The sequence below is a fragment of the Nanorana parkeri genome, unplaced genomic scaffold (assembly GCF_000935625.1).
Source record: "Nanorana parkeri isolate BGI_ZX_2015 unplaced genomic scaffold, ASM93562v1 scaffold1764, whole genome shotgun sequence".
In the NCBI taxonomy this organism is placed as follows: domain Eukaryota; kingdom Metazoa; phylum Chordata; class Amphibia; order Anura; family Dicroglossidae; genus Nanorana; species Nanorana parkeri.
The window spans coordinates 226,914-241,004 of record NW_017308032.1 but is presented as its reverse complement, the minus strand read 5'-3'; the positions used below and the strand labels follow the sequence as shown (position 1 = coordinate 241,004).

At 39.6% G+C, this 14,091-nt stretch overlaps 1 protein-coding gene across 1 annotated transcript in view; it reads left to right on the top strand.

Annotated features, from left to right (window-relative positions):
• DMXL2 (Dmx like 2) overlaps positions 1-7,042 on the top strand; it is a gene marked incomplete at its 5' end in the record, with an annotated part of 67,057 nt that extends 60,015 nt beyond the window's left edge. Inside the window, 4 exons of the mRNA XM_018571467.1 lie at positions 2,908-2,999; positions 4,833-4,885; positions 6,141-6,358; positions 6,479-7,042. Coding sequence (XP_018426969.1) covers positions 2,908-2,999; positions 4,833-4,885; positions 6,141-6,358; positions 6,479-6,688 — 573 coding nt within the window. The remainder of the gene's footprint in view (positions 1-2,907; positions 3,000-4,832; positions 4,886-6,140; positions 6,359-6,478) is intronic.
• Positions 7,043-14,091: the final 7,049 nt, after the last annotated feature.

Here is a 14,091-nt window from a genome sequence, read left to right as displayed (position 1 = left end):
GGTGCCAAGTTGCTTTTGTTATACACACTATACGATGTTGCAAACTTTTTATATGTCTTTGTAATTGGTAAAGTTATACTACTGCCATGGTTTCAGCCCTGCAAAGTTGTACACGCTCCTCTCCTGTACTGAAACTGTTTACAGTGTACATTAGAAGCTATAACAAGTCAGATAGAGGAAATACAAGGTCATCTAGTGCTTTCCACTTCGTTCTAACTTCCTGGCCTGCCCCATTCACTGGATTTTAGTTTGTTCAATCATGGAGGCTCAGCATCACATGTAGTGCTACCTAGGGCAGTTTGCATGCAAATGTAGCTTGCCTAGGAACTCCCACTTTTCCAGACTGACATCCACCCATCAAGGCATTTTTATATTTGCATAACTCCTCGAAAGAGCCCGTCCACTGCTTGCATCAGGGCTGAGTGCTCTTGAGAACAGTACTGAGGCAGGGAGCTGTGATGTTTTCAGGAAACTATGTACAGCACCCAGCCAGACCCTCCCATAATAATATCACTGGGTTTAGAAGAAGTATGTGATGAAAACAGGTTTTATTTTTTTTTTTAAATCATTAACGTGGAAATACGGAACCAGGGGAGGCAAAATATAAGCAGATTGAACTTCAGCTTTAATTAGCGCTGAAAATACTAATGATATGATTGCACATTTTGTACTGGCAAGCTTTTATTATACACTTTTTCTGTGTATTCACTTGTCACAACCAGTTTGCTAAAGTCAATGAGATTCTACTGAGAGCTCTACTCTCCAGAAAATATACTATAGGAGTATAATAAATCACCTGGGAAACCTAGAGACTTCCAGTTTACATAGTTACGTAGTAATTAAAAAGAAAACACACAGGTCATCCTGCCAGTATTGATCTATGGGAAGGTCTTTTTTCATTTCAATTTTTTTTTTTTGTGGAGAATAACACATTAAATAGTCACTAGAATGTATTAACTACCAAGTAAGAGGGAGGGCAATGTATTTCACCCTTGTCAGTTCTGAATAATGGCATTCATTGTTTAAAAAAAAAAAAAAGATTTCAATAAGAATAATGATGTGGTGGGGAAATGTTAGAATATGTTGGGTGTGTGTATGTATGTATATATATATATATATATACATACACACATACATACATACACACATACATACACACATACAATCAATCTATATCACGAGATATACATGGTGTTACATTATTGCCACAGACCATCCCCAGCAGCTAAAAAAAAAGGTAATCACAAGATGCCATTTTTTGTGGAATAAATAGTCCTCTACAGATCAGTTACCGTATTTTTCACTCCATAAGACGCACTTTTTTCCCCCCAAAAGGAGGGGGGAAAAGTGCCTGCGTCTTATGGAGCGAATCCCGACGCCCGAGACATGCAGTTTCGGGCGCCGGGCGAGTAGTAGGAGCCACTGCTCGTTTAATACGAGTGATCTAACGAGATCACTCGTATTAAAGCCGAGCAGCGGCGGCGGCGATCGAGTTCAGCAGCAGGAGCCACTGCTCGTTTAATACGAGTGATCTAATGAGATCACTCGTATTAAAACCGAGCAGCGGCGACGATCGAGATAACCATAGAGCAGACGAAGAATAGACGTTCTTCGCCTGCTCTGTGTCATCACTGAGACCGTGGCGCTGTAATCACAGCGCCACCTGTCTCAGCGGTCACTAACTGCAGCTTCTGTCACAGCTTCTGTCATAGAAGCTGTGACAGAAGCTACAGTCTCGAGTGCTCCATAAGGCGCGCCGGACCTCCCTGCGTCCTATGGTCCGGTGCGTCTTATGGACCGCAAAATACTGTATATGTAGAACACATTTGTATGTTGTTCAGTACACAGTTTTACCCACTCCTGCTTTTTTTATTTTATTTAATTTCAATCACCGATTTCTTCCTGACTGCAGGAAATAAATTCTATGGTGCCAAGTTGTTGTCCACATTACAAGTGATGTTTTCATTTAAAGGAGAACTATGCGGTGAGTGATTTACACTCATCCTTATAGTTAGAGCCGACGTGTGACAATGAAATTGTCACAGGTCGGCTCTATTGATCGGGAAGTGAGCGAACACATACCGTTGTTCACTCACTTCACGATCATCTCCCTACAGAGAGCGGTGACTGTCGGGGATTCAGCTGGCTATGTCTCTAGATAGGCAGAGCCAGCTGTCAATCAGCCAGCTGGGTGGATCTCAATAGTATTGTAGGTTACCAGCACTCAATTAAAGTGCAAATAGTAGTTGCTTCATTGGAGAATGTTGTCACATAGGTTAGAATGCCAAAGTTTTTGGGCCATGCAGGGTCCCTTCATCAGGGCTACAGTCACCATGTGGCCCTGATGAGGGGATCCTGCATGGCCCCAATACGTTGGCATTCTAACTTATGTGACAATATTCTTTAATGAAGCAATACTATCTTTACACAGCAGTACAGACCTGACATTCTAATGTTTAGTAATCTGTGACATGCTTTTAAATCATGCACCTTCTATTGCCTGTGCACACTCCTTATTCAAAAGGGCTCCGCTACCTCCAAAAATCGGTGGTACTTTATTGCTGAAAACCAGACCCATAGCTCCTGTGATTGTGTTGTGGTCTGCCCCTGGTTGCTTTCCCTGTCTTTTTATTGGTTCACCCTTCACATCCCGCAGCCAGTAGAAAGAAAATACGACAACCATTACAGATGTCCTCCTGGTTGCTGTAATAATGGTCCCACTGTCAGATTGTTATGGATTAGAAGCCTATTGGTTCTAATTTAAATTACAAAATGGCTCATGTAGTAATTTATATTGTAACATTTTTTTCAGTTTGAAAGGACGAATGTTTATTGATGAGTGTGTTCATTAGAATAGGTTTAAGTCTAAAGTATTAATAAAGCATTTTTGTATTATTTTTTTTGCAGAGTTGGCAGTGTCATTCTAAAACGACAAGTGACTTTGCCTTTATTACCTCATCAAGCTTGGTTGCAACATCAGGGCAATCCAATGATAACAGGTATGCTTTTCTAGAGTCATTGGATAATAATGCATGTTTTCATGACAGTGGCATCATATTTATATTAAAAGGAGATTGGCATTCATATTTTTTTGTTTTACTGACAGTAATTATGTCACATTTCAGCACCAGAGTTGATGACTTTAAACTAGATGGTAACGGAATGTATACATACATCCTGTCTTGTGTTCTATCCCTGTTAGTGTCAGTCTGTGCTGCAAGTCTAGGAAAAGAGGACTCATGAATGTGCAATTAAAATGAATGGGTCCTGAAATTGTTAAGCAGGCAGTATACTTGTCTGATGACTTTTACACTGCGATCTGGGATTCCTGCAGCAAGAATCCCAGGTGTCCCCGTTCAGATGCGACTTCTGTACACACTGAAAATAAATGTAAGTAAATAACACGGTGGCAGCGGCAGTCCGAATGTAATTGTACACTATATGATTACATGCAGTTTGGAATAGAGGATTGTCACTGGACGCTTCTATCCTGCGTCCAACGACAATCATCTATCCCAAACCAGGTGTAATCATACAATGCACGATTACAGACTTCCGCTGACAGATGCGGCTGCTGTCACCCTGTCAATAACTTGCATGGCTACAGCAGCCGCATCTGAACGGTGACACCTAAGAACCCATAGGTTCTTGTCACCCGAATCCCAGGATGCAGTAAAGTCCCCGTGTGATTAGGGAAAGAAACAACGTATCTGTTGTGACTCCTAAACCTGGTTTTGTTTTGCACTGTATTTATGGTGTCTTAGGCCCCATTCACACCAAGGCGACAACGTTTCAGTGCATTTAACGTGTGTTTTTTTAAGCGCGTTTGTGCGGGTTCTTAACGCGAGCTTTAGCGTGTTTTACAAGCGTTTTCTGGTCATATGTCAGAGCGGTTTTTAAGCTCATTTCAGTTGTCCAATGAAAAGCAGTCTTGGCTACAAATATGCGCTGAAACTCGCATAAACACCGCGCGTTAGACGCGCATATAAAGACGCACATTTTGACTGGTGGATCAAAACCATTGTGGTAAATGGGAAAACATGCAAAAGCGCAGATAACAATATGGGTCGCGTGGTTTTCAGGTTTTTATATTGAAGTCTATGGAGCCAAACGCACGCAAAAACGTCCTAAAGAAGCTCAGGAACTTTTTTGAGCGACAGACGCTTTGCAGCTTGCGACAAAATGCCTAGGTGTGAATGGTGAAATTAATGGGAATTTAGGGGCCGAGCATTTTGTCACACATAAATATGCCCGACAAAACGCCTGGGTGTGAATGGGGCCTTATTGCTGTCCCATTTTTGGCTTGTGTATTGTTTTTGTTGATTATGCAATTTATTCCTGATCATTAGGAACTTTGAATAGCTCACAAAATCTTAGCAGTTTGGTTTACCAATAAGGGGACCTGATGCGGATATTCATTTACAGGTTTCTTGTTTGTAATGTGGCTGCATATGAACAGAGGAGTGGTGATCTTTAAGCTAGAATAGCTGCAGAGCTTCCAAAGCATTGGGAGCCTTTTACATGCATATTGCATAGTCCTGAATACATTTTCCTAACAACATTTATAAATGGGAACATAAGATAAGGCATCCCCGAAAGTGACTGAATAGGGCACCACTTCTGCTGGTATAAACATACAAACCCTGTCAGGTGGTCGCTACCAACTTCTGAAGGGAGGCACCCTCTCTTCAGAAGTTGGTAGCGACCACCTGACAGGGTTTGTATTTGCATGGACACAGCAGATGGCAGTTATTTCCTGTTGCCAAAATTCAACCCTTGCACTTGTCACACACTCCCTGGTAACTGTGTGTTACTTTCTCTTCTTGCTTTAGAAATGTTTGCCTGTGGGATACATTAATATCATCCAGTAACAGTCTTGTCCATGGTAAGTAAACGATATTCCTGTAGAAATATGTAAAAAAATTACCCAAAAAAAAAAAAAACCACAGACTTTTGTCTTCAGCAATGCTTTGAGTAGACAAGATTTTAACTTCTCTTTTTGTTGCATGTCCTAAACATTGCATGCAATAGTAGTTAGAAACCAGTACAAGAGAAAGTGATCCTTGTTCTGTAATGTAGGAATAATGTGGCAATTAAGATTTATTCTAGTGCGTCCTTTCCATGTTGTAATTGTTAACCAAATTTAGGAAAAAGAATGCTTTCATTTATGAAATAAAAACAATGAGCTAAATTTGTTTATATTGGTAGAATTGTAATTTTTGCCTTGGACTTTGACAGGAGACTGTAACAAACAATTTGATTTATGGAGACTTTAGTCATAATACTAAAGAAAAGGTAAACACCATAGCTCCCTTTCAAGTTCTTAATAAGCTCATTCTGTAGAAAAAACATATATAGTTACATAGTATTTGAGGTTGAATAAAGACATAAGTCCATATAGTCCAACCTATTGCTTGTATGCATATGGTTCTGCTGGTGAGTCCATGTGTTCTTAAGAGTACCTGTACCCCTGTATGTTATGGTCTCTAAGGTAATCGTCCAAAAGCTTCTTGAATGACTCCACACTCTTAGCTGAAATCACTGCATGTGGCAGAGAGTTCCAGACCCTAACCGCTCTAACTGAGAAGAACCCCCTTCGCCCCTTGTGCTGAAATTTTTTCTCCAGCAATTTTAGATGGTGGTCTCTAGTCTTGGTTATGGAGTTAATCGTAAAGAGTTTGTTGCTATCACCATTGAAGATTTTGTACATGAAAATCATGCCCTCCTTACTTCCAATGTGAAAATATTTAAATTTAGTAGTCTCGTCTCATAGCTCTAGTCCTCCATCCCCTTAATGAGTGTGGTTGCCCTCCGCTTATTTTATTTAAAAAAATAAGTGATCATTCTTCTGTATTGAATCATGATATTTTTCTTAATCAGTTACATAATTTGAAACTGGTTAGTGTTAGAATTTTTGTTAAAGGGTAACTGGAGATGGGGGATGGCCCATGCAAGGTGTAATTTACTCTTACGTAGACATGAGATGTTTAGCACATAACCAGCCAATCTTAATAGGACAAGGTGAGGATAATATCTCTATAGGCATTCTCAGTTGCATTGGTTGACTGGTGTTGCCTTTTAATAGATTTAGAATGTTGTGAAATGTGAAATTTTAATGTTGTTTTCCCTCTGTGTTTTAGCATTCAATTGCCATGAAAATGGAGCCACAGTACTTCAGTATGCAACAAAACAGCAGCTCCTTATTACTGGTGGCAGAAAAGGATTAATCTGTATCTTTGACATTCGACAAAGACAGATGCTTCACACTTTCCAGGCTCATGACTCAGCTGTTAAAGCTCTGGCACTGGATAGCTCTGAAGAATACTTTGTCACTGGTTCAGCAGAAGGGAACATGAAGGTAAAGCATTTTAAAACTTAATTGGAAGAAAAGGAAATGTCTTTTTGTAGTGATCTGACAATGTTGTTGACCAGATTGTGTCACGAATCTTAATTACCTTTTTTTTATTCTCTGCTTTAGGTATGGAAGCTGACGGGCCATGGTCTGATTCACTCCTTCAAAAATGAGCATGCTAAGCAATCCTTATTTCGTAATATTGGTGCAGGCGTGATGCAGATAGAAGTAGGCGAAAACAAGCGTATCTTCTCCTGTGGAGCAGATGGCACTCTGAAAATGAGGGTGTTGCCTACTGCTTTGAAGACCCAGTCCAGCATATTTGATATTCTTTAAGCAGTTGAATTACAGACAAGTCTCCCGCTGCTGCAACACATGTAGGAAGAGTTAGCAAGGAGCTAGAAGCTTTAGAATACCATTGTAAAGGTTACTTACTATGGAGCAAGGTTAAGTGCTGCTGTAAAAGATAGATAATCATGTCTGCCTTGTTGGTTAAGGTCACTAGGATGGTGCAAATGAAGAAAGTGCTGACAAGCCTATACTGCTTTGGCAGATACTTCTAAAGTTCTGGAATCACTTAGATGTATTGTTTAAATGCTACAATGTATTTGTGTTCAGAAATTCATTCAGTGCTGAAACTTAATGGAGTAGCAGACTGCTGGCTATATAAGGGTCAGGAACAAAGGGAATCCACAGATTCAAAAAAGGGATCCAGTGGCTTTAAAAAGTTTACAAACACCACTTGTTTAATTTTAAATGCCTGTGTATAATGTGCAATGATATGCCACTCCTCAGCACAGGAGCATCACTGGGGCCAAGTGCACATACATAAAAGAATACAGCTATTTCAAAATCTTCTCATGTTTCTTCATTCACAGTGCTCCCATGATCGCTAATGGACAAAGATTGAGTGGCTTTTTTTTTTTAATTTACAGTTTAAACTGTTTACACATATTCCCAACATTTGCTTCCAGTTTTGACACTTTTACCTTATGAAAGCATGTCTATATTTTCCTTAGAGTCTGTAATAAATGAAGGTAATGTATGTACGTACTGTCACTCGATACAAATCCATGAAGATTGGTTATAGAATTTGCTTTGAAGTTTTTGAGTGAAAGGAATGGTTATTAATTTCTTTGGCAGGTATTGTTTTATCGTAAATTTTTAAAGTTTTATTTATTTATTTATTGTTTTGTTGTTTCAGCATTGTAATTTGCACATCATTTTAACTGCAGTGTTTCCTTTACACTTGACTTTTGCACACTACCACTTTGACCACCTGACAATATGGCTTTAGGACTTGTTTTTATTTAAGAAAACCTCTGTGTTGGTTGTAGTGAATGTGAATTGCATTCATGCTTTGTTGATTTTTTTTTTTTTTTAATACATTTTGGGGTTTGTTCAAATAAATGTTATTCTGCTGGACACCCAACCTGTCATTTACTAGGATGCACCAAGATATCATGGCCACTTCTCGGACAGATTCCACAGCACCACGTTTTAAAATGAATGTTAGGCTTCCTGTGGCCAGATAGTGAATAGTCAAAAAAAAAAACTAAATTATTACACAGCATATGTATAACTATGCAGAGTTTAATATTGTCGGCTTGTAAAATACTAGGCAGTGTTGTCTTACTTTGATGTAATTCACTATTGTAAACATACATAATGTTAATAAGCTACCCAAGACTACTGTCTGTATTTAACTGTCTTCCTTTGACTTGTCTGATTATTTTTAATTCAAAAGTGTGTGTGCGTGTTGTACTGTAAATTATACTGGCATTTCATGCACCTTTCTCTGATAAAATTGCCTTCTTTGAGGACAATTTAAACGTATAAAGTATGTATAGGAAGGAGAGACTCGTCAGTTTTACCTTTGTAACTTAAATAAACCCCTTTTATTTCATGGAAATACGTTGTCTGTGGGTTTTACTCTAACATCACATGAAAGGATGAGTTATAAGAATATGACAAAGTGAAGGCAAACATTCTATTCTGGAAATCTGATAGAAAGCAAATTACCACAGCAATCCTGCTTTTTATTATTGATATGTTGTAGCACAGACAATTTGCACAGCGCTTTACATAGCACACATTCACATCAGTCGCTCAAGGAGCTTACAACCTAAGGTCCCTATCTCACAAACCTACATGCATGCATACATACAGGGCCAATTTAGACATTAGCCAATTAGCCTTCCACCATGTCTTTTTTGGCGTGTGGGAAGAAACCGGAGTACCCAGAGAGAACCAGAAGCACAGGGAGAACATGCAAACTCCTTGTAGATAGTGTCCTGACAGGGATTTGAACCAGGGCTGCAAGGAAGAAGTGCTAACCACTTATCCACATGCCTGCTGCAGTTGCTGGTTTTATGTAGAGTCCTGGCCAAATGTTTTGAGAATGACACAAATATTAATTTTCACAAAGTCTGCTGCTTCAGTTTGTATGATGGCAATTTGCATATACTCCCGAATGTTATGAGGAGTGATCAGATCAATTGCAAAGTCCCTCTGTGCCATGAAACTGAACTTAATCCCCAAAAAACCATTTCCACTGCATGCCAGCCTTGCCACAAAAGGACCAGCTGACATGTCAGTGATTCTCTCGTTAGCACAGGTCTCAGTGTTGACAAGGACAAGGCTGGAGACTACTCTGCCATGCTGATTGAGTTAGAATAACAGACTGGAAGCTTTAAAAGGAGGGTGGTGCTTGAAACCATTGTTCTTCCTCTGTTAACCATGGTTACCTGCAAGGAAACACGTGCAGTCATCATTGCTTTGCACAAAAAGGGTTTCACATGCAAGGATATTGCTGCTACTAAGGTTGCACCTAAATCAATCATTTATCAGAACTTCAAGGAGAGAGGTTCAATTGTTGTGTAGAAGGCTCCAGGGCAGCCAAGAAAGTCCAGCAAGCGCCAGGACCGTCTCCTAAAGTTGATTCAGCTGCGGGATCGGGGCACCACCAGTGCAGAGCTCGCTCCAGTCATGGCAGGTGTGAGTGCATCTGCACACACAGTGAGGCATAGACTTTTGGAGGATGGCCTGGTGTCAAGAAGGGCAGCAAAGAAGCCACTTCGCTCTAGTAAAAACATCAGGAACAGACTGATATTCTGAAAATGATACAGGGATTAGACTGAGGACTGGGGTAAAGTCATTTTCTCTAATAAATCCCCTTTCCAATTGTTTGGGGCATCCAGAAAATACCTTGTCCGGAGAAGAAAAGGTGAGCGCTACCATCAGTCCTGTGTCATGCCAACAGTAAAGCATCCTGAGACCATTCATTTGTGGGGTTGCTTCCCAGCCAAGGAAGTGGCTGGGAAGCAACCCCAGTGTTTTTGCAGCTATCGTAAAATATGGCATTTCTCTGAACAGTGCTGTGGTTCATTTCACATAATCTTGCTTTCATGCAAAGTCCTCTGTACCCAGATCTGTAATACCATGGAAAAAAAAAAGCTTCATTTTGCACAAGGTAAATGAAAACGTGTGCAAGGATCAGAAACGTGTTTAAACTAAATAGTGACAGTTCAAAGCCAATTCATAACTCCCAAGCATTGTCCACAGCATATTCTGACAGTGTAATCCATTGCATGCCAGATAGCTCAAGTCCAAAGAGCAGAGGTAATCAGACTTCTCCAGTATAGAAGAAAAAATGTGTTCTTTACAAGGACATTTAGACAGCATCACAATCATAAAGGAAGAGGAAACAAGATTAGAAGAACAAGAAGCCTGGTTCTCTAATGTTACCACTTCACTGAATCACAGCTCCTAATTTTCCTACGTGCACAGTTATACTTCACATTACCATAGTAGCCAGAATTTCCGAACTGTATAACAAGTGTGTAAGTCAGACTTTCTCAATCAGGGTGCCTTCATGCTTTCATGGTGCACAGTGTCATGCTTTTTCATAGAACAGGTAAGCTATACAGTAGCATGATGGAAACACATGGCACTATTTTAGGGTAGGCAGCATCTAGGACCTTCCCCCAGCATTCAGAAGAGGACAGAGGTCTACCTCCATCCAGACCTGCTCCACGTCCTGCCATGCTGCCCGCTGTGGTGAAGATTAAAGGTAGGATGTGAAGGGGGGCTCTAATGTAAAGGAAAGAAGGCCACATGTTTTTATTTTTGTTTTGTTTTTTTCATGGGCCCCCCTTCATTATCAAATCCCTATCTACAATAAGGATCTAGTATAGATTTTGGGAGAACTCGCATGTCATTTTTTTTTCTTTTCTATTTTTGACATTTTAGACTAGGGTGCCTCATGACTTTAAATACCTATAAAGGGTGCTGTGACTGGAAAAAGGTTGGGAAACGCTGGTTTAAGTTATGTTCTTGCAAGCTGCGGCAGAAATAGGTGTAAAAATCAGAAGTATTAAATATTATACATTTATGAAGTTTTATAATAAATACATATTTGGGTTAAATTGTGGTTTAATTATATCTGCCAACATTTGTATGTCATCATGGAACCCAACTCAATTTTTGGCATCTAACAGATGCATGTGCCACAGGCAGGGTACAGTAAATAAAACTTTGCTAGGAGAAGGCTGTACAACAGAATGATCAGGTGTCTGCTCCTACATTCACAATGCTCTCCTGCATCCCCAGTCTGCTGCTAGAACCCAGCAAGTATGTTCACCAAATACAGATTTTGTGACGGTTGGTTTGCTTAGCTTCTAGGCATAGTGTTCCTGATATTGCTGAGGCTGCTCAAGCATTGTGAAATGTGGGAGTGGCTTTATGTGCTACACATGCTGAAGTTTGAGGTTGTTCTTGGGGCTCCATTTATGGATCAGACAGACAGGGTGTTTGAATGCAGACACCTTGGGGTTGATTTACTAAAGACAAATGGGCTGTACACTCTGCAAGGGAATGTTTCCTTAGTTTAGTAAATGTGATGATTATTTACTTTGCAAATAATACCCAATCATGTGCAAGGGAAAAACATGTTCTTGACTGTATGATGGAAGTCTGCAGAGCTTTACCTCTTTCACAAAGCTAAGTAAAAATTCCCTTGCAAAGCGAACAGCCTATTTACCTTTAATAAATGAACCCAACTATGACTCCTGTGTGCCAGTGTTTAGAATTGAATCTTCTGCAATTCTTTGCTAAGCACAGTGTTTTATCACGTTATATGTAAAACTGAAGAGGGTGGGTAAAACCAAGTTTTAGATTTAAGCAAACAATGCATTGTAAAATAACTTTACCATACATAACACAAACCATTTTATTAAAAAAAAAAGGCATCCACATATGGAAGAAAACATCTGCATAATATGTAAATGTAAGGTACATTGTTTACATTTAAATTTTTTCACCAGTGCCCCTTTATTTGAACAGTTCACTGTATATTCAGACTGCAGGTAATGGCAATCTACACTTCCATTGGTAGCAAAGACATAAAGCTAACTAAAGCTTAAACATTAGGAAAGCTAGATTAATATAAAAGATACCAATGTCATTTGTAGACTTTTTTTAAATAAAATTAGTTTTGTCTAAAATTGGTATTACACCCAGTTCCTACACAAACTGTTTTCTAATTTAATGGTGAACGTAGCAGATATCAATCATTTTCACTCACCAGACTGATGCAATACCAACCCGTTTAGCCATCTGATCAGTTGAAACAATTTGATCCAAATAATCATGTGAAAGCTGGTCAAGCATAAGAGTTTCATCTTCCATGGGGCCTTAACAAAAGGACTATACATCTAAAGGGATGCTGAATATACCGTGTTTCTGGGGCAGATCATACAACTATAGTAGAAAGATATTTTCAGAAACACATGGGCACTATCTCATCTACAAAATAAAAGCAGGAAAGGATCCACACTAAAGTTTGCTGGAATTCCTTCAACTGATATATTTGACCTGGGTTTTTGCCTCCACAAAACTGACAGAAGAATTGAGAGAGTAAAATGCACTATTCTCAATACTTAAAGCCAGCACGGCACACTGCAAGTGTCACATGCTGGTATTATAGATCGAGAGCTGAGCGATCATGAACTGCTGATCACTCAGTTCATAGTCCTCTCCCTGCAGAGAGGGATGACTGTCCGTTACTGCTCCTACTCCCCTCTCTGTTTATCCAGAGCTCATTTGAGGGACAGATAGGGGAGGAGGTGGGCACAGCTGGCTCTGGCTCTAGAGAGGCAGACCCAGCTGTCAATCAGGCAGTGGGGTGGATCCCAACAATATTGCCAGGATCTTTCCCAGCTGTAGCACAGCTCTGTGCTGTCAGCATATAGTGGGTAGTATCCTGTTAGATGCTGACTTTGGGTCACAGGAGTACATTAGTAAATGTATTCCTGTGAACCAAAAGAGCACTAAAGCCCCAAAAAAGTTCCTATCCCTCACCCTATTGCTACTGTCTAACTGTACCATTTACAATGCTCAAATATCTAGTTGTTGGCTTCACTAAGCTCCCTTCAGGGACACACTGCATGCTGCTTCCTTGATACTTTTTGTGTGAACTTATTGGCAAGCCCAGTACCATTACAGCAGCAGCAGCAGTGAATCACTGGTAGCTGGGCAGACCAACATGTAAGTATTCAAGGGTCTTAGTGCTACTTTTAGGTAGGCAGAAGTAAAGGTGAACTTTTAGATCTTTTAATCTGCTGTGACTGACGTGAGAGCAAAGTAGTGTGAGTAGCCTGTAGGTCAGGATAAAGTAAAATACCAAATGAATGATCTTATTTAGGATACACACAGCAAGTACAGCCTCCAGCTGCTAGTATGTGGAAAGAACTGCCACAATGGTTTGCATTGATATGGCAGTCCATTTTCTTCAGTAGCTCTACTGGAATATTCCTGAACCTTAATAAACTGAGGTAGATTTGAAAAATGTTTATGAAAATATATTCTTAGGATTGGACTTCCTGTAACATACATTGGCAGTGTTAACTTCAATATTACAATAATAAAACTATCTGGCAAAATGAATGTCATTAGTTTGGACACTAAAATATTTTTGATCTCTTTAAGCGCATCACACCCTAAAATGCAAAGTTTGCTTATTCATTAGCTGACCACCCCCATGCAAAATTGATGCATTTCCCTCTTACTTACCTTACACTGGCTTCCACACTGGAGCGAGTAACATCACAATCCTGGCAAAAATGCATCCCAAATCTCGCTAGAAGGATCATGACGTCACCCGTGCCAAGGCGCTGTGGGCAGAAGCTGAGTGTATGGCAGGTATATATTTACTTTTTTCTTCATAGATGTTTCCTATGCATGGGGTGTAACTATTTTGAATGGGGAGGGGGGATTTAATATTGAGAAAGTGGATCTTGCCTTTTAGTGCAAGATCCACTTTAACTGGCATACAAGAATAAATATTACCTTTTTTCCCCATTATAAAGCCTTTCCATGGACAGACCCTATTTACCTGGAAGGATTCATTACAGGAGTGGGGGAAAGAGTTTAGTAATATTTAGCATTTTGATGGGGTAGCACAGTATACAGTCTTACGTTATGTATGCTGCAGTTATTGCAGTATGGAAAATGTGTTTTATTATGGAATTACAATAAAGGGGATATATATTACATAAACATCTGTAGATGATTTTACTCATATTGCAAAATATTCTCGTTTCTTTTATGTACTGTGTAACTTAATCTTTTGGATTATTGAAACTGAACAACAAAGTACAGAGAACCTTTTTCTTCATAATAAACACTAGAAATGTAATCGCAGGTGTCATAGGGGCATATTTGTAAAGCAGTGAATGTAA